A 19,321-nucleotide genomic window follows, 5' to 3' on the forward strand; every position below is an offset into this window, starting at 1 on the left:
TCTGCCATTCATGGGTGAGTGCATTTAGTTGCTGGTGGTAGCAATAGTGGTATTAGAGATGATGACTTATTTCTGTAATGTTCAAAATGATTTTGATATAGTTCTGGGAAAATAGGTAGCATGAGAAAATTATACACAATTTCATGGCACAAACGTCTGTCTCGTCAGGTTCCCACAGTACCACACCATCACCCTCTACAAATTTTTCCCCACAAATTCTTCCTCGTGACCCCTGTCACCATCATCCAAAAGAAAAAACTAAAAAAAAAAAAATTTTTTTTTAAAGCAAAACATGAAATAATTGCCTCAGGTCAATTATTGTGATTTCTCTGCATTCTGGAGAATATAAATGTGCCGTAGTTCTTTGCTCAAAGTGAAACCTTCTGATGCATCACATCAGTTAAGTTTATTGTAAAATATTTATGTAAAAGTTAAGCCCTCACAGCTCATTTATAAGGTATGTGTCTTGGTATGTACAGATTCTTACCACTCTGAGAGTATAAACAACACTAGTAACAAATGTTTTCAAATTATTTGTCAGCATGCTTTTGAGGTGGGGTGAGAATAATAGTGTTATAGCAACCCCCTTTCCAAATGGCTTTTCAAACTGTTACGGTATTGAAATGTTAAGAGGAATAATCATAAATTACGGCTTGTGAAGAATGTGTGAATCCAGGCCAAAAATATTTAAAGCTAAGGGAACAGATGAGTAAATAGTTGGATTTGACTCAAGATCTTTGCAATATTTTCATTAAACTGCTGAAAGATGTATTTTTTAAAATGTAAATTCAGACACTGACATTTGCAACCTGTACACAGAGTTTCTTATGAGCATATAAGGTCACTTGGATGATTCACTGAAGTGTGATCGCTGAAGGCAGAGATGTTGTTGTGAGTTGCTTAGTTTACAGAAGCCTTTGAAGCATGGTTATGTAACAGTCTGTGTTTGTTAGAATCTAGGCTTTATGCAGCAAATAAAAACAAAGGACTTAATTTAGGATTAGCTAGATGCCACATTCTATCAAGATTTTATATGTAAAGGTTAATTTCTGGACTAAAAATGTAGAGCTTAACTTTTTAGTTTTCCAGGCTTAGATGTTTTGGTAAAAAATTAAAGAAAAAAAAAAAAAAAACAAGTACAAGGATTTCTCATAAAAGATCTACATAGTGACTTTGAACAGATGCAAGCATGTTTCTTTTCCTCATGTGCGTATGTGTGAGAGAGAGAGCGGAAGAGCGCTTTTACTCTGTGTGTCCATTTAGTGATGAAGCTCTTTTTATGCGAATGGGGACAGGTAATCCTACTAACAATTTTATATTTAATATAAGTCCTCCTTTTGTTTCTGTAGCTTCAAAATGGATGTACACTCATGGCCTTGGTTAGCCTTCTTTAGTTTCAAGGTGAAAGTAATACTTTTAAACATTACCTCATTACCTAGAGGTACTTTTGGTAATTTTTCATTGTTAAACACTGTCCAGAAACCCCTGTGATTTAATGATAATGACAAACATGTACCCCTCACCTCCACTGGCAATAAAGAGCCTATGATTTAGCTTCATTTTCTACTCAGGAATTTGAGATGAATCACAAAGTAAGAAAAATATTTTGCAACTGCTGTAACACTTTTAGATTGGCTTAATATATATTCATAGGACTATAGGTAGTAATGAATAATGAGTGGGCCCTTACTACACACAAATGTTTTTAGATTTTTTTTTTTAATAGCTGAGTGCTATTCAGTGTCATTCAACAGCATTTCTGTTTTTGGTTCATAGCTCAGTTCCTCAGTGATAGTCTCCTCTGGTTCCAGAAATGCATCTAACAATAGCTTAGTCGAGATTTCTCTCCTCTATTTCTTGCCTTTCTGGGGAAAACAGAAATCAGAAATATTATTGTATGCTATGAAAACAGGACGTTCTCACCTACTAGTTGTGTCATTAATGGGAGGAAAACATTTGTTCCTAGCATAAGTATTTTTACCAATTTGTGAAAAGAGGTACTATTATATGGCAATTGACTCCAAGATACATGGTAAGACTGTCTTTCTTATATTATCAATTATATCTTTACTTGGAATATATTAGGTAAACATAAAGCTAAATTGCTGATTGATGGATGGATGGATGTATGGATGGATGGCTGGATAGATGGAGGATACAGTTTCCTAATGGTGGAAGAGCCCTTAAATGTTGTTCAAAATTAAGTAATTAAAACACAAAGATTTCTATAATCTATTGCTTTTCCCTTAGAGCAGATGTTTAATTAAATGGTAGAAAGGAAAAATTGATAAAATATTATCAATAACATACATCATGATTTTGTAGAATTTAAAATTGTGGAATCTGCTGTCAGAATACTTGCTGAACAGACTTTCATAATAAGATCTACCATCTATTACAAACGTATGCTTTGCGTGCTGCAAGCACTTTACATTCACTATCTCATTTAGTAAACTTTTTCCTTTCCTAGGGAATAGCATTGCAAACTATAGAGGAAGGAAAAATCCACAATGAAAACACCAGCCTGAAAGATTTCATATCTAAACTTTCTTTTTAAATAGTCCTTTATTTAATTAGTCCAGAACAGATCGTTCTCTTTTATTTTGAAAAATAAATTATACATATCACCTTTATATCTGATGCCAGCTTTTTTTAAATAGAGCATTCAGTATCTAAAATAAATTTCTAATATATTGGATGTTAAATTACTTTTTCCTTCTGGATCTTCTCTGTAGAAATTAGCCCACACCCCCCCCCCTTTCTTTTTTTTTCAGTGAATATCTCCTGCCTATGAGAAAGCTGTTTGGATCTTCTATAAGTGAGATATTTTTATTTTCATCGTTTTCTGTTAAGCTGTTCTAACTCAGAATCTCACAGGGTCAAATTGAGGGCTCAGTGTTTCATCTATATTTGAAAATGGTACCTGAGTATTCCAGAAGATTTCTTAAAATTAAGCCATTATTTAATTACTGGTTCATTATAACTGTTTAAGGGCTCTTAAGGATATATGGGTGCTACAACCAAAGAAAGTTGTGTCTCTCCAGAGAAAAGTGGAAAAAGTAAAGCCATGAACAATGTGTTCTTGGAAACAGTGGTTTCAGTTATAACCATGTGTAAGAACCATCTCTAATTCTATTAATGTGGTATCTCTTATCCTAAATGATGGCAAAATGCCTAATTAATCCCTATTTTATTTGTGAAATTTATCTGTGGAACTAATTAATCCTTTTGGTAGTTACATGATACCAACTGTTGAATAAGGAAAGCATTCTTTATTATGTTATTAAGTAAAATTATTTAATTAATATATAACTTAAGTGCAGTCATATTACCTTTTATTGGCAAGCAATTAACATTTATTATAGGAACATTAATTAAAACAGAAGATTATTTTCTTTGTCTGTAAAATTATAACCATTACTGTAAATTTTTCCCCATAAGCTCTTTATTACTTAGGGAAATAGTCAATTTCACTCTACTACCTTCCCTTCTAACACTCTTCCTTTTTGTCCAGCTAAGGAAAACAAAAGGAAAATAAGTTTCTCTGGTAGCATTCTTTTCTGATTCTGAAACATTCCTTTCTTCAGTTTGTTCTCTTACCCTAACATTCTTATCTCACAAAGGCTCATGTAACTTGTATGGCAGTAGGTATTTCTGGGTCTTATACTTGTAAACATTGAGAAATTTGCTCTTTTTACTAGGATAGTGGTTAAGAGCATGGGCTCTGGAATAAGACCATCTGAGGGTTCAAGTTCCATCTCTTCCACTTACTCATGAAAGTAATGTCTTTGTTTCCTAGTTTTCTCATTTTTAAAACACCTACTTGTAGAATTATTGTCAGAATTGAATGAGTTACTGGCATGTGAAAGGCTTGGCAACAGTGTCCAGCACATACTATAAGCTCAGTACCTGTTAGCTGCGATGGTCATAATTACTGTCATTATCATTATTCTAAAAATGCACTAGAAATTTGATAATAAAAGGAAGGAAAAGAAAGGATGAGAGGAGTAGATACGCATCCTCTCTGTTGCCTACATTCTCTTGTCATACTTCTTTTTTCATTTCCTGTTCCCCATTTCACCGCTACAAATTGATTTCTGTCCTTCCGAAGTAGTGGAATTAAAAGTCTTCTGCTCCCTGCTATATCTTTTCCTCATTCTTGTACCATTGGCCCACCTTTCTTCCTTACCTCCACTTTCTCCACATGCTGCACCACTATCTTGATTTGCCTTTCTTCTCTAATCACTCTTGTGTTGTCTTTTTTCCCCTCAGATCCAAACCCAATCATTTATTCTTTTTTCTTGCTCTTTTCCCTTGAAGAACTCACACATGCTCATAACTTCAGCTGTAGCTCTGTGAAGATGATCCCTACTTGCCCCTTCTACCATGGTCTTCCCCTATTCACTAAGTGAAATTTTGTGATGTTTAATGACTGTTAGGAAATACTGAGCAGCCTGGAATCATAGCTTTTTGAAAGGTAGAAGAACTCTAGCATGACCTGGTTCTATTCAATTAAGTAGAATTGGTTGGATCAGATGTATTTTAGAGATGGTTTCCAAATTAGTACCAAAAGTTAAATTGCATAACACTTGACAGTGTATGAATACTTTTATTTATATTGACTCATCTTGCCCTCGCATCATCTTAGTGATGGGGTCAGGCAAGTATTTTTATCCTCAAATTAAATATAAGCATTAGAAAGATTTATAACTTTCACAAGATCATATTCTTAGTAAGTGAATAAATGTGATTTAAATCTAGTTCCTGTAAGTCCAGCACAGTTTTTTACTTGGGCACCAGATAATTCACCTTTTGTTGCCCTGTAGAAACACCATTAAAATAGGTGAAGTGTGTCTCACTAACTACTTATAATTTTATTTGTTTTCTCTGCTTCTCTTTGTAAAAGTTAATGGTTCCTCTGACTAAATGTCATTTTTTGCAGTGTTACACTGTCCTAGTTTCTGACACTCACAAACACAGATCAATTTAGCTGGAGTATTTTTAAAACAAACATATTTACTTTAAAGGGGTAAAATGACTTTTTAAGGAAAAAGATGACTGCTCAAATATTTGTTAAACCAGGATATAAATCTAAGTATATTTCAGCTTCAAGTGCAGATTGGGAAAGTGTCATGCTAGGTGCTGAAGGATGTTAGAGGATAAAGAGTCTGGGGTCTAAAAATCCCATAGAATAAAGAACACTTTACAAAGAGGTGAAAGAGAAGCATCCTGCTATCATCAGCTTTCTTTCATTTAATTGTATATATTTCCTTTTCTTGCCTTAATAATTTTGAATGTAGGAAATTTATTCCTGGTGCTATTTTGTTTGTTGACAGCTTCAGACAACTTACCTAAGGGATATACAGAATTGTCTTACTGGATTTGGTTAACTCTTTTATGACCATAGTAGTCACATCACTTTGGAATTTTGATAATATTTAGATAGTCTAAATAAAACTCAACATTTGTGAAATAACTATAAAAGTAAATAATTAAGTCTACATAGAATTTGATCCAAAATGTGCCAGAATTTTTGCTCATTTCAATTATGTAAATCATCTTTATATTTGACTATCATAGCCAAAACATTGGTTCATTTTGTTTTGAATTGTACAAAAATGCACTTTTCAGAAATAACTTAGCAGCTTTACTCTTTTCTTGTGTAATTCTTTTCCACATCTACCTAGTAAGATTAAACCAATATGATTGTTTTCAAGATGATTGTAAACTACTATACTAGATTTATTATACCCCTGGAAAATGTATATATTAACAATCACATGTGTATGTGTGTTTAAAGCTCTCTCACTCAATTTTTTTGGTGCCTGTGGAGAAATGTTTACTTTGAATCTTCTTCCTCACAATCATCAACCTAGGTAAAGTTTTGATAGTTACTGACTGTGTGCCCAGAAGTGCTCAGGAATGACTGGGAGTAATGATGCATGTGCACACACACACACACACACACACACATACACACATACTCCTGTAAGCTTTACTTTACAGTTTCTCAAGGAAAGCTAGCTCAGCCCCTTCTCATTTACCTTTCTGAAGCACTGAGTAAGCCCTAAAGTATTAGATTTTCTATTTGGTCTTAAAAGTTAAAAGAGAAAGAAGAATATAGACTATACATTACTCCTAATAAATTTTGACTTCAAATAAAGAAAAAGGATGTTTCTACTACCAACACTAAAAGAATATGCTTTCAAATGTTTAAGTATTTTAATGTTCATTTACTTTGCAGACCTTAACTGGCAGATGGTGGTAGAGGGTAGAAAATATTATACCTAAGTGCATATCCTGGCCTTGCCAAATTATATATAAAATCATATATATATGATTTTTCACAGTCATTCTGATGTTCAATGCTTAACTTCAGTCATCTGTATAAAGAAGGCTAACCAGTCAAGTTGATAATACAAGTCTTTGAGTATATGTCGACTTTAGTAAACATGTAATCATTTATCCACTTCAACTAAGAATTATATAAAATGTCTGTCTCCAGGGCTCATACCAATCAGAGTTATTCACTTGACAATTAATTGCTTCAAGCTGACATGCATCTGTTTAACTGTTGTGACTGTTCCAAAAAGAAGGGAAAAAAATCTTTTAAAATGTCCAAGTAAAACTTTATAGATGATGAAATGGGATTGTGTTAGAAGTTACATTGTACGGATCTGGAATATTAACTCTATAAAATGAGGGAAGAAAATGAAGGTTGTTCTTTTATGACTAAAGTAGTGTTAAATTATTTCTTAAAGTTTAGCAAGAGCATGCATAGATCAAAACCCAAGGAGGATACTGCCATAGGAAAATAATGAAAAGAAGATCCACTCAATAAATATTCCAGGTACTAATCTAGGTCCCAGGTAGAGGGGAAGAGTGGGGATGGAGAAAGACATATTCCCCTTATACAGGTTTATTTTAATTAAAGGAAGAGAGAAAATATAATAATTAAATTTATAGGATGATAAAAGTTGATAATGCTGTGTTGAAAAATCAGGACAAACGCAAGAGCGTGTGGGGAAGTGTTTAATTTTCAGTTAGGATGTTCAGAGTAGGCGTCTCAATCTTTCTCAGAAGCAAATTCATAAAATTTTAAAAAGTGTGTAGTCCTCAAATAGTTCAATGTACTGTCCAATCAAACTTCAATGTTCAGATTATTTAAATAACAGGAAAAGTGTTTAGATTCTAGTGAGAACAAAGACATGGGAGAAAGGAATGGAAAAAAAGGTCAGAAAGGAAGAAAAGACCAAGTTGGGTGTAAAAAGTAAGAAAGTAAATCGACCTACTTTTACATTTTTCATCACTTTAGACAGCAGTTTAAATGGTCCAGGGTCTATAATAATAATATAAAGAGCAGCTAATAACTTGAGCATTTTTCCCAGCACTCGGCACTGTGTTAAGCACGTGATGTACATTGCTTCTGTGAATCCTCACAGCAACCCTCTGATATATTACCTCCATTTTACCAGTGAGAAACTGAGCCTCCAGGAAATTCAGTAACTTGCTGGAAGACACACAGTTGGTAATTGGCAGAATCGGGTTTAGAATGCAATTGTTGGACCCCAAAGCCATGCACCCACTGTATTTTACTGTTTTAGGATGCTTTCTCCTATTCTTGTCTGTCTGCATGAAATAGCTTAGATGATGCTTACTTATGCTAATTGTCATCATTTTTCAGGAACTTTGAAGTATCCAATTATATTTTCCATTTATATATACATTGCATAGGACTCTATTAAAGGATGTATTAGTAAGTTTGGGTGAAGACGTTTCTTTATAGCCTATGTCAAAATTATTTTGAGTTCAAAAGCACAATATGTTTGTAAAAAATGTTGCATCTGCATGGTCAAAACTCATTTTGATGACAAAGTATGTGTTTAAAAGATGTACAAAAATCAGTTGTTTTTTCTTTTGCAGTTCTAAATAATTGCTATTGCTTCATCAAATAATTGAATTTATAAGTTCTTTGGGTAATAATCTTTAATGGCACAGACAAAGACCAACAATTTTAGAGGGAGGTTAGTCTAGAAGTGTGGGCATATTTTTTCCTTTCTTGAGTTACTGAGAAACAGTGACATTTTTTAGTTCAAATTATATAATCCTCTAGGACAAAGAAAAGTTCCTAATTAGGTTAGTCAAAGAATTCTGTAAAGTATTTAGAATAATATTTCTATTTGCATGGAGAAATATGTAGTGCTCAATATTTTAAATTATTCAATTTGGTGCCTAAGAATGAACTAATAATTTGCATGAAAATGCATTTCAAAAAACATAGCAATCCATTAATTAACATGGTAGATTATATTTGAGCCCCTCATCCTTTGAGTTTACTTTATTGTTATTCTGCATTGTACAATTTCTAAGAATGTATAGTTAAGGAAGTAAGCTTGCAGGAATTGGAGTTTATTTTTTAGGCTGAAATCAGAAACCTACTGATGAAACAAGCACATTTTAAATTATACTAGAAATATACTTTTGTTTTGCACTTAATTAAAACATGTGGTTGTCATTTAAACTTTTAATGAAAACAGTGTTCACAAACTTGAATGCATGTGTAGCTCATGCATTGAAGTTGTTGCTTTTTACAAGGACAATAAAATTTTAATATAAACTAATAAAAATTTTAAAAAATATATTGTACCCTTAAAGGGAAGTTCCACTTGCCTTTCATTATATTTAAAATATACTTTGACTACATTCAGTAGTAAATTTCCTATTTATTTTTATTTTACCCTCTGTTTTAATTTTATTTTAGAAATATTACAATATTGGGGGAGTTTTTTTTAATTAAAGTTAGGTAGAGCAAAAAGCTAAATGGATATTGTCTATTGAAAGTAATATACTCATAAATGTCCATTGCCCTGTAATAATTTCAAACAAATAATGAAAATATCATTTCCATTGGTGAATTTTTAAGTCATCGTATATTCTAGATGACAGAGCTAAAGATAGAAATGCCTAAATCAGATATACACACACACACACACCTGCCTCACTCTAACACACATATACATTCATAGAACATACAGCAACACATCACAAAGTTTTTGCTACTTCTATATTTGGAAAGAGACCAGAGAGAGCAACTAAAGGTTATCATTTATGACCATTTTTGTGGTTCAGGACTATAAATGAGGTATAATTTAACTATATTTATAAAATAGAGAGACAGATCTATTTGAGACGCTATACAGCCATAACCTAAGATTTTGTGAATTGTGGCTGGCAATAAATAAAATTCAATTCATGAAACATAGAAAGGGGAGCATTATGTTAGAACATTGAGGCAAGTCCTGTGCTGGGTGGTTATCTTTAGACTGTTAAAAACATGAAATTATTTTTGTTTTCTACCACCTGTTCTTATACTGCCAGATGTTTATTCACAGTTCCTTAGAATTTCGTACCTACTGTTTTCTGCCTTTGATACAGATTCTCTCTCCTGGGGTCACTTAACTCCCAAAAGTTATTGCAGTCATAATACTGTGGGTTGGTTGATTAAAGAATCAGGTCTAAAAATAACATACCAAATTCATATATTCTAAGTGTACATTTTTTTCACATTTTAACAAGTCTTCAATTGGGATGTGTCTTACAATGATTAGCATGATAGTGATATTTTTCTCTTTATTGGAGGTGTATAAAATAATTCATCTTAAAATTGAAGGTGTCTTAGATTTAAAGATATATGGCAACTTACCAGCTTTGCCATCTTCATGGCCACCTAGTCACTAGAGAACCCCTTTTATTGTCACTCAGTCTGAAACCTCAGGGTTTGTACCTTACAATAAATTTCCTTAGTTTCTTCAGCAGGAGTGAAGTGAGTTTAGTGCAGAATGATATAAACGATAGTACTTCTTACATCAAAATCCTTATACTTTGAACAGACACTTTATCAAGTGGCTGAGCAAACACAGCAGCTTTTGAAGTATTTGAAGAACCATTGAATTTAAGAGTCTTCATGTCTTCACTGTTCTTTAGTCTTATTAGTACAGGTCTTCAGAACATGGATCTTCCTTGGTTCAAATGTAAGGACACATGATAAAATAATGCTTAAAACTTCTTATCTACTTCAGCCTGTTTATAGATATATCAAATACTTAGGAAGCTCTTGAATTTAAAATAAGAAGAAATAATATTTTAAAATGATATCCAAATGGATAGGGATCTATTTGATCTCCTTTTTTAAAAGAAAATCTCCATAAAAATTCTATCATTTTATCATTCTTCCCCTGCTGTATTTTCCCAAATTAAGCAAGGTACATTTTTTCAGTTCAATAATTTTATGTTCCCCAATCAAGTGACCAAATGAACCAACTAAACAAGAAATTGATCTAGAACAAATGCAATAAACCTCAGATATTCAGACTCCTTAAGTAATGTTAAGAATTACAGTCCTTTAACACCAATCTTTTAAATTTAATTAAACACTCAGATGGATATCACTTTATCTGTTTTCCTTGTTTTTATTCTTCATGTCATGTTCATTCCAACCTCTTTATGCTTAGAATCTCAAATTTAGAATTAAACAAGAAACTGCCTGCGAAAACACTTTGCCTGATTCTTGGCATAAAATAGGCATCCACTTGTGGAGAGTAGGGTAATTAGATCTGAATTTGACTTGTGTCTACATCCCAGCTCTGCCACTAAACTTATTGTGTGTCTTTGGGCACAACTATTCTCCCTTTCCAAGTGTTTCCCCAAATTGAGCATCAGTTTCCTTACATTTGAGTACCATTAGTTGCACATCCAAAATCTCATTGGTTTATGTATGTCTCTCCATTTGCATTATCCAAGTTTAGCCATACTACTATCCGTGAACCATTGTTGGGTCCCTGGCTGGTTTCTCTGACTTAGTCTTTCCTTTGTTCATCCTATTCTACCCTCAACCTTCAGGTTAATTTTTTTGATTGTCATAACCTTTCTCACAAACCTTCAATGTTCTCATACTTAATTACAAAATAAATCTTAACAGTCTAGCCTAGCCTTCAAAAGTTTTTGTTTACAGACTGTCAATCTTACCTTCCCTCCTTGGCTCTACCTCTCATTGCATATTGCTTTCTGCTTTATTTATAGACATTCATATGCGTTTCTAATCTCCCCTTAATAGGCTATGAGTTGCATGTGAACTAAAACCACATCTTAGTCATTTTTATTTTATATCTTGTACAGTGCCTCCTACATTGTGTGTATTTATTAAGTGAATGGGAAAATAATTTCTCCTACTTTCCTCGAATATAAAAAATAAGACATGTAATTTGGCCTTTCTTGGTGAATCAGAATTGTCATCCTGAATATCAGTTTCAAAGATGTATTGAGAAGCTATTATGAGAAGGAAGTCTGCTATGTGTTGGGAGATAGCTATGAATAAAAGAGATGTGAAGGTGTTGAGATGTCCTGCTAAATGTCCTGATAAATTTCTTTTATCCACTGTGGAACTGGAAACCACATGAACAAGGTAGTTTAAGTGTAAATTGGCTCTGAGTTATATTTTCAGAGGGATGTTCTTTAGTGGAAGACAGGGCTTTGCATTTTTTTAAGTTGACGCTTGAGTAGTATGTTGTAGTAATTTACAATTATAAAGCTCTTTCACAATCATTACTTTTAATGTAGTGTTTTAAATTGTTGGAATTTCTGGAGTTTAAGGGTTGTGTTTTCTAAAGGACGTGGTTGTATTCCCTGGGTAATAGAGACACAGGGCTGGGGAATTCCAAAAGTGGCCACAGCAGAATTTTTTTCTTTAAATTATAGATCAGAGAAATATGTCTAAACTGATATTTTGAAACTTTATGGCTTTTGTAAGCTTTTTCTTTATAGCTATAAATTATAGATTAAGTGAGTAGATTCTAACCATTTTCAGTGTGATGATCCCTTTCAATGTCAAAAAGAAATTGGTTCTTATATAACAATTGTTCTTTCGGTATCCTTGATTGAGAAAATATATCAAAAAACTTACTACAAATTCTGTGACTTTTTAAATGAATTTATATCTCATTCATCAAAAAAGTGCACATTCTTTGAAATACAGTACCAAATGGGTATAATAACATAATTTAGTCTTCAGACAATGTACATGTAGAATCCCAGCCCTTTTAATAACATAATTACTCATTCCGTGAGACCCTTATAACACAATGACCAGTGATTATCAACCCACAGGCTGGGAATCGGTGCTTTTCATGATATACTTGCTGTCTTCAGTCACAACTACCAATAATCTATGCTGTTAACCAATAATTTAATAATTGATACTGTATTTCAAGTGTTTTAGAAAGGATTCTAGGTCATTATTCACTAAACTGTATTGTACTCCTTTTGTTTTTGTTTAATGCTCTTTGAAGACTGTGCAAGTATTTAATGAACTAGGATGAAGAACCAAAGCTAAGCTTCTACTTTAGTAGTTCCTTTCATTCCACAATGCTTCATTTATTTACCATGCCCCTGATGATTTATTTTCACTGTCTGTATTTCCCCATTAAATAAATCCATATGCTCAAATCATGTGCAGCTCTATTGAGTGACTTTAGAATGAATGAGCTTGTGCCCAGTAGACATCTTTTGAACTCAGTCTTTCTCCCTCTCCCTGTCCCTCTCCCTCTCTTTTAAACACAGTAACATGCTGATTACAGTATTAGTCTAAATTTGCATCAGAGTAGGCTGACCTGGATTGACTGAAATGGCGCCACCACTCCCAGCAAAAGTTCCTGTGGTGCGTCCATTTGCATCTCTTACCCAAACAGAGGTCCCCTAGGCATGAAAATGATGGTCATAGTTTGCTATCCGCATGCACTTTTTTTTTTCCCATGTACTTTTAATGTGATAACTTTAGCTGTAATGAAAATATACAAACGTTTCTGAGATTAAATATTTATATACGAGGAAAAGAAAATACAAAGCACCTAGACACCTATCTGTCTCCCTCCTTAGGCTAGAAGAAACTTAAATTTCTAGGTACCCATTTATATTTACTTGTGGATTTTTAAATCAAGTATCATTTCTAGACTTTCTGAGCATAAGTTTGAACATAATAACCATAGCTGTTATTTTGTTATAAATACAATAATGCTAACATGCATAATAGCTCATTGTGAAAAATCAGATGTTAAGTTGTAGCAGATCACATGATTGCAACATGAATCCACCTGTGGCATGATGGATAGTATGTTTGCATGATCTTGTGCATTAATAGAAACATGCTGCTTGTAACCAAGGGGAAAGACTAAGCCTACTTGGTCTTCAGACCACACATGGACCCTTAGTTCACTTCTGTGTTCCTCACTTTATCATCCAGGATCTAGCAAACTGCAATGAATTCAGAGATGGGGAAATAGTAAAAAGCCATATCAAATGAGTAATGATCAAAGATTCTGGGACTACATTTAGTAAGTATTTAGTTATGTATGCAGAGGACACATGGAGACAAAATAGCTATTGTTAAATATTTGAAAATTACTGTATTTTGAACTTATTCTTTTTTTTTTTTTAATTTATTTATTTATTATTTATGGCTGTGTTGGGTCTTCGTTCCTCCGCGAGGGCTTTCTCTAGCTGCGGCAAGCGGGGGCCACTCTTCATCGCGGTGCGCGGGCCTCTCACCATCGCGGCCTCTCCCGTTGCAGAGCACGGGCTCCAGACACGCAGGCTCAGCAATTGTGGCTCACGGGCTTAGTCGCTCCGCGGCATATGGGATCTTCCCAGACCAGGGCTCGAACCCGTGTGCCCCGCATCGGCAGGCAGACTCTCAACCACTGCGCCACCAGGGAAGCCCTGAACTTATTCTTTATGGCTGTTCTGGGTAGAAAAAGTCCCAAGAAATCAAAATTCTGTTCAATGTGGAGAAGAATTTCTAACAAATGGAATTAGTTATATGAAGAGGAAAGTAGATTCTTCATTAATAGGTATGGATGATCATGTGACGTGATAAAACGATAACAAGGATCCCATGGGTGTGCGGACTAGATAGCCTATAAAGCCCCTTTCAAACATGATAAACTCAAACTCAGAAATCTTAGAGAAGAAATGAGAACATAGCACAAATCATCATTAAACAGTTTTCAAAATACTCGCTTTTAAATCCTGTCTCAGAAATGTTTTATAATGTCTCATTCAACTCCTAAACTGTTGTGATTCCTTAAGAGCTGTACGTACAAAATTGTGCTAGATTCAGATGCAGCGGAATATGGAGGACACCAGAGACTGGACCACAATACCGATTTCTTTTCTAAACCTTTTGAACATAATAACCATCCCTATTCTCTTTTGGTAAGTAAGATTTTTAAGGTATTTTCATTTCATTTAAATTTAATTCTGTATTTTCAAAATGATGTGTTTTTGTCCAAGGAAACAACTCTTCAACAAGTAAGCAACATGCAGACAAGGCAGGGAGTAGGGAAAGAGGATTGCCCTAAAAAAAATAGATGCAACGTGTGGTGCTAGACTGAACTGGGTTTTGGAAAAACAAATAATAAAGGATATTTAGCTGACAATTGAGGAAATTTGAATATTAATAGGATTAAAAATTATTTCTCAAAAAATAAGAGGAAGGCACATTTTAGTTTTCTTTCTATTATGAATATTTCTATTTTTATACAATTTACTTTCCTTCTGTTCTTGCTTTCTCTGTAATATTTTACATTAAGCAGATTTCTACATTATTGGTTATCTAATGAAGTTTAAAACACCTTAAAAGAATCTATATATACATTTTTTTCTTTCATGTAGTTATTGATGACTGAATTCATTCTAGTTATAAAATTCTCTGGTTTCCTTATATTACTGAGTAGAGTGTTGTATTATATTAACTAACTTTTACTTTGTGATGTTGACACAATGAAAGAATATTGCTTTAAACTACTAAATTTAATTTCTTTTAAAAATGTAGAATAAAATTTTGCCATTTGCAACAATATGGATGGACCTGGAGGGTATTATGCTTGGTGAAATAAGTCAGACAGAGAAAGACAAATACTGTTTGTTATCACTTATATGTGGAATCTGAAAAATAAACAAATGAATATAACAAAACAGAAATAGAGTCACAGATATAAGGAACAAACTAGTGGTTACCAGTGTGGGGAGGGAAGGGGGTAGCAGCAGGATAGGGGGAGGGATTAAGAAGTACAAACTACTATGTATATAATAAATAAGCTGCAAGGATATATTGTACAGCACAGAGAATATAGCCAATATTTTATAATAACTATAAATGGAGTATAATATATAAAAATTTTGAATCACTATGTTGTACACCTGAAACTAATATTATAAATCAACTATATCTCAATAAAAAAAAAATTTTAATGTAGAATTTAGAAGCTCTGCAGATTTGGAGGAATTCTTCATTTAATTTATGGCCAAGTCCACATCTGCATTGTATATGTTTTCCTTTTCCTGACTAGTCATATATCTATCTTTCTTCCTCTTCCCTCTTCTCTCTGTCTCAGATCTGCATTTTTTTGTTTGTTTCACAATAAAAGGTCTTGGATTAAGATTTAAGTCAGAAAGAGAAAAACAAATATCGTATATTAACACATGTATGTGGAATCTAGAAAAATGGCACAGATGAACCTATTTGCAGGGCAGGAATAGAAAGGCAGACATAGAGAATGGACGTGCGGACATGGAGGTGGTAAGGGGAGGGTGGGATGAATTGGGAGGTAAGGTTTGACATAAATACACTACCATGCATAAAATAAGTAGCTAGTGGGAACCTGCCATATCGCACAGGGAGCTCAGCTCGGTGCTCTGTGATGGCCTAGTTGGGTGGGATGATGGAGGGAGAGAGGTCTAAGAGGGAGGGGATGTGTGTATGCGTATGGCTGATTCACTTCGATGTGGGGCAGAAACTAACACAACATTGTAAAGCAATTATACTCCAATAAAGAAAAAAGAAAAAAAGAAAAAGGAAAGATTTGTTTCACTTATGTGAGGCCAGGATGTATCCCACAAATGTATGGCTTTATCATTGCTGTTAAATTCTCTCATCTTTTTTTAAGTTTGGGTAAAAGTCAAGCATGAGAATCTGTTTGGTACCCCTGGCTCCTCCATTTTTCTACTATATTCCCAGCTCTTAGGGTGGTACCAGCACCTTACTTTGTAAGCTGCCATATTATATATGTCAAAGACAGTGGCATAAAATAAATAAAACGAGCAGGGATGAGCAAGATTAAGTTGTTGATTATCAGCTCTGAGGAAAGTCAGTAGCCTTGGGAAACCTAGGTGTTACCCTATGTGTGTGTTGAGGTGGGGTGTTGATGATGATGTTGATATGGCTTAGACAGAGATCTAGATTGATGTGTATTTTCAAGAGGGAGGGCTCAGAGCTGCTAGTGGATTCTGTCTCCAAAGAATGTTTGCTGTAGTTTGTCAGAACATTCAGTTTTGACATGTAAAATAAGACTGATACAAATAGTTTCTGAAATGAATAAGAAAATGATCTTAAAGCTCTGAAATAACCAAAAGAGTTAGAGACCCCTGAGGGGTTAGGGAAGGTGACAGCTCATAAAGAGGAGTCATGGAGAAGTAGCACCCACTTGTGATAAAGCTGAACTTGAACCAGTTGGACTAGACTGAAAGGGTTTTGAAAGTTTCAGAAAGCAAAAATGTTATATAGCCAACTTTCCTAAAGGTTCATGTATCCAAAGAGGGTTCTCTTGGGGAGGGAAGCCTGGTAATATAGTAAAAAAGACCACAAAATGTCATGGCAGGGAATTTGGGATCAAGTCCCCAGCCTGCCATTTACCAGCTATGAGAACTTGAGTAATTTGATCTTTTTGTGCCTCGGTTTCCCTGTCTGCATAGTGAGGATTAATAATAGTATCCTGCCTACAGCAAGAGGTTCTTGCGAGGCATAAATTAATTAACACAGCCAAGCTTTGGGGAAACTGCAAAATGCTACTGCACATGTATTCAAAAGTTACTATTGTTGTGGCTATTCAATAATTATTTAGTTATTCTAAGCATGTCAAGACACTAGGTGCTTTGAGGATATTATCCCAATTTTGGAAAAATTATCTTAGGCGAGGGCTTGCAATCTTTGAGGGTGGGCAAAAAATATCTTGACATCCTTTTGATTTTTTAAGAGCAAAGATATTCTGTTATAATTAAAACAAGCCAAGTAACCAGTGGCAGCAACAGTCAGGGGATTACTTTTCAAGCACTAATTGAATTGATCTTCCAAATATGGACTGTGCAGTTCTAAATTAGCAGGTGGAATGGAGAAGGTCAGATAAGTCTCCATAACAGGTAGAGGAATACAGCACTGCAAGCACATGAGAAATAGAATAGAGCTTCAACACTGCCTGTAATAGAATTCTGATCCAACTCGGTCAAAAGGTAAAGATTGGCCCTGTCTTCTCAGCAGCAGCATCTTGTTTCCAATAACTACTGATGCTTTAGGAATGACTCATTTTATTTTTTAAAATTTTTTATGTTTTTTTATTGGGGTATAGTTGTTTTCCAGTGTTGTGCTACTTTCTACTGTACAGCGAAGTGGAGTTACCTGTGCTATACAGCAGGTTCTTATTAGTTATCTATTTTATACATATTAGTGTATATATATCCATCCCAATCACTGAGTTCATCACAACCCCCAACACTTACCCCTGCTTTTCCCCCTTGGTGTCCTTACATTTGTTCTCTACATCTGTGTCTCTATTTCTACTTTGCAAACAGGTTCATCTGTACCATCTTTCTAGATTCCACATATATGTGTTAATATACAATATTTGTTTTTCTTTTTCTGGCTTACTTCACTGTATGACACTCTCTAGGTCCATCCACACCTATACAAATAATCCAATTTCGTGACTTTTTATGGCTGAGTAATATTCCATTGTACAAATGTACCACACCTTCTTTATCCATTTGTCTGTCAATGGACATTTAGGTTGCTTCCATGACCTGGCTATTGTAAATAGTGCTGCAATGAACATTGGGGTGCATGTGTCTTTTTGAATTATGGTTTTCTCTGGGTATATGCCCAGTAGTGGGATTGCTGAGTCATATGGTAATTCTATTTTTAGTTTTTTAAGGAACCTCCATCTGTTCTCCATAGTGGATGTACCAGATTACATTCCCACCAACAGTGCAAGAGGGTTCCCTTTTCTCCACACCCTCTGCAGCATGTATTTTTTGTAGATTTTCTGATGATGCCCATTCTAACCAGTGTGAGGTGATACCTCATTACAGTTTTGATTTGCATTTCTCTAATAATTAGTGATGTTGAGTAGCTTTTCATATGCTTCTTGGCCATCTGTATGTCTTCTTTGGAGAAATGTCTGTTTAGGTCTTCTGCCCATTTTTGGATTGTGTTGTTTGTTTTTTTAATATTGAGCTAAATGAGCTGTTTATATATTTTGGAGATTAATCCTTTGTCCATTGATTTGTTTGCAAATATTTTCTCCCATTCTGAGGGTTGTCTTCTTGTCTTGTTTATAGTTTCCTTTGCTGTGCAAAAGTTTTTAACTTTCATTAGGTCCCATTTGTTTATTTTGTTTCTATTTCCATTACTCTAGGAGGTGGGTCAAAAAAGATCTTGCTGTGATTTATGTCAAAGAGTGTTCTTCCTATGTTTTCCTCTAAGACTTTTATACTGTCCGGTTTTACACTTAAGTAAGTCTTTAATCCATTTTGAGTTTATTTTTGTGTATGGTGTTAGGGAGTGTTCTAATTTCATTCTTTTACATGTAGCTGTCCAGTTTTCCCAGCACCACTTATAGAAGAGACTGTCTTTTCTCCACTGTATATCCTTGCCTCCTTTGTCATAGGTTAGTTGACCATAGGTGCATGAGTTAATCTCTGGGCTTTCTATCCTGTTCCACTGATCTTTACTTCTGGTTTTCTGCCAGTACCATATTGTCTTGATTACTGTAGCTTTGTGGTATAGTATGAAGACAGGGAGACTGATTCCTCCAGCTCCATTTTTTTTTTTTCTCAAGATTGCTTTGCCTCTTCAGGGTCTTTTGTGTCTCCACACAAATTTTAAGATTTTTTGTTCTAGTTCTGTAAAAAATGCCATTGGTATTTTTATAGGGACTGCATTGAATCTGTAGATTGCTTTGGGTAGTATAGTCATTTTCACAATATTGATTCTTCCAATCCAAGAACATGGTATATCTCTCCATCAGTTTGTGTCATCTTTGATTTCTTTCACCAGTGTCTTATAGTTTTCTGAGTACAGGTCTTTTACCTCCTAAGATAGGTTTATTCCTAGGTATTCTATTCATTCTGTTGCAATGGTGAGTAGAATTCTTTCCTGAATTTTTCTTTCTGATCTTTTGTTGTTAGTGTCTAGGAATGCAAGAGATTTCTGTGCATT

At 34.3% G+C, this 19,321-nt stretch overlaps 1 protein-coding gene across 1 annotated transcript in view; it reads left to right on the forward strand.

The window, feature by feature from the left end:
* The window catches only part of GBE1 (1,4-alpha-glucan branching enzyme 1), a 275,832-nt gene that overhangs the window by 245,910 nt on the left and 10,601 nt on the right, over window positions 1-19,321 (forward strand). The window contains exon 15 of the mRNA XM_057545311.1: window positions 14,148-14,265. Coding sequence (XP_057401294.1) covers window positions 14,148-14,265 — 118 coding nt within the window. The remainder of the gene's footprint in view (window positions 1-14,147; window positions 14,266-19,321) is intronic.

Source organism: Balaenoptera acutorostrata, chromosome 4, assembly GCF_949987535.1.
Source record: "Balaenoptera acutorostrata chromosome 4, mBalAcu1.1, whole genome shotgun sequence".
NCBI classification, from domain to species: domain Eukaryota; kingdom Metazoa; phylum Chordata; class Mammalia; order Artiodactyla; family Balaenopteridae; genus Balaenoptera; species Balaenoptera acutorostrata.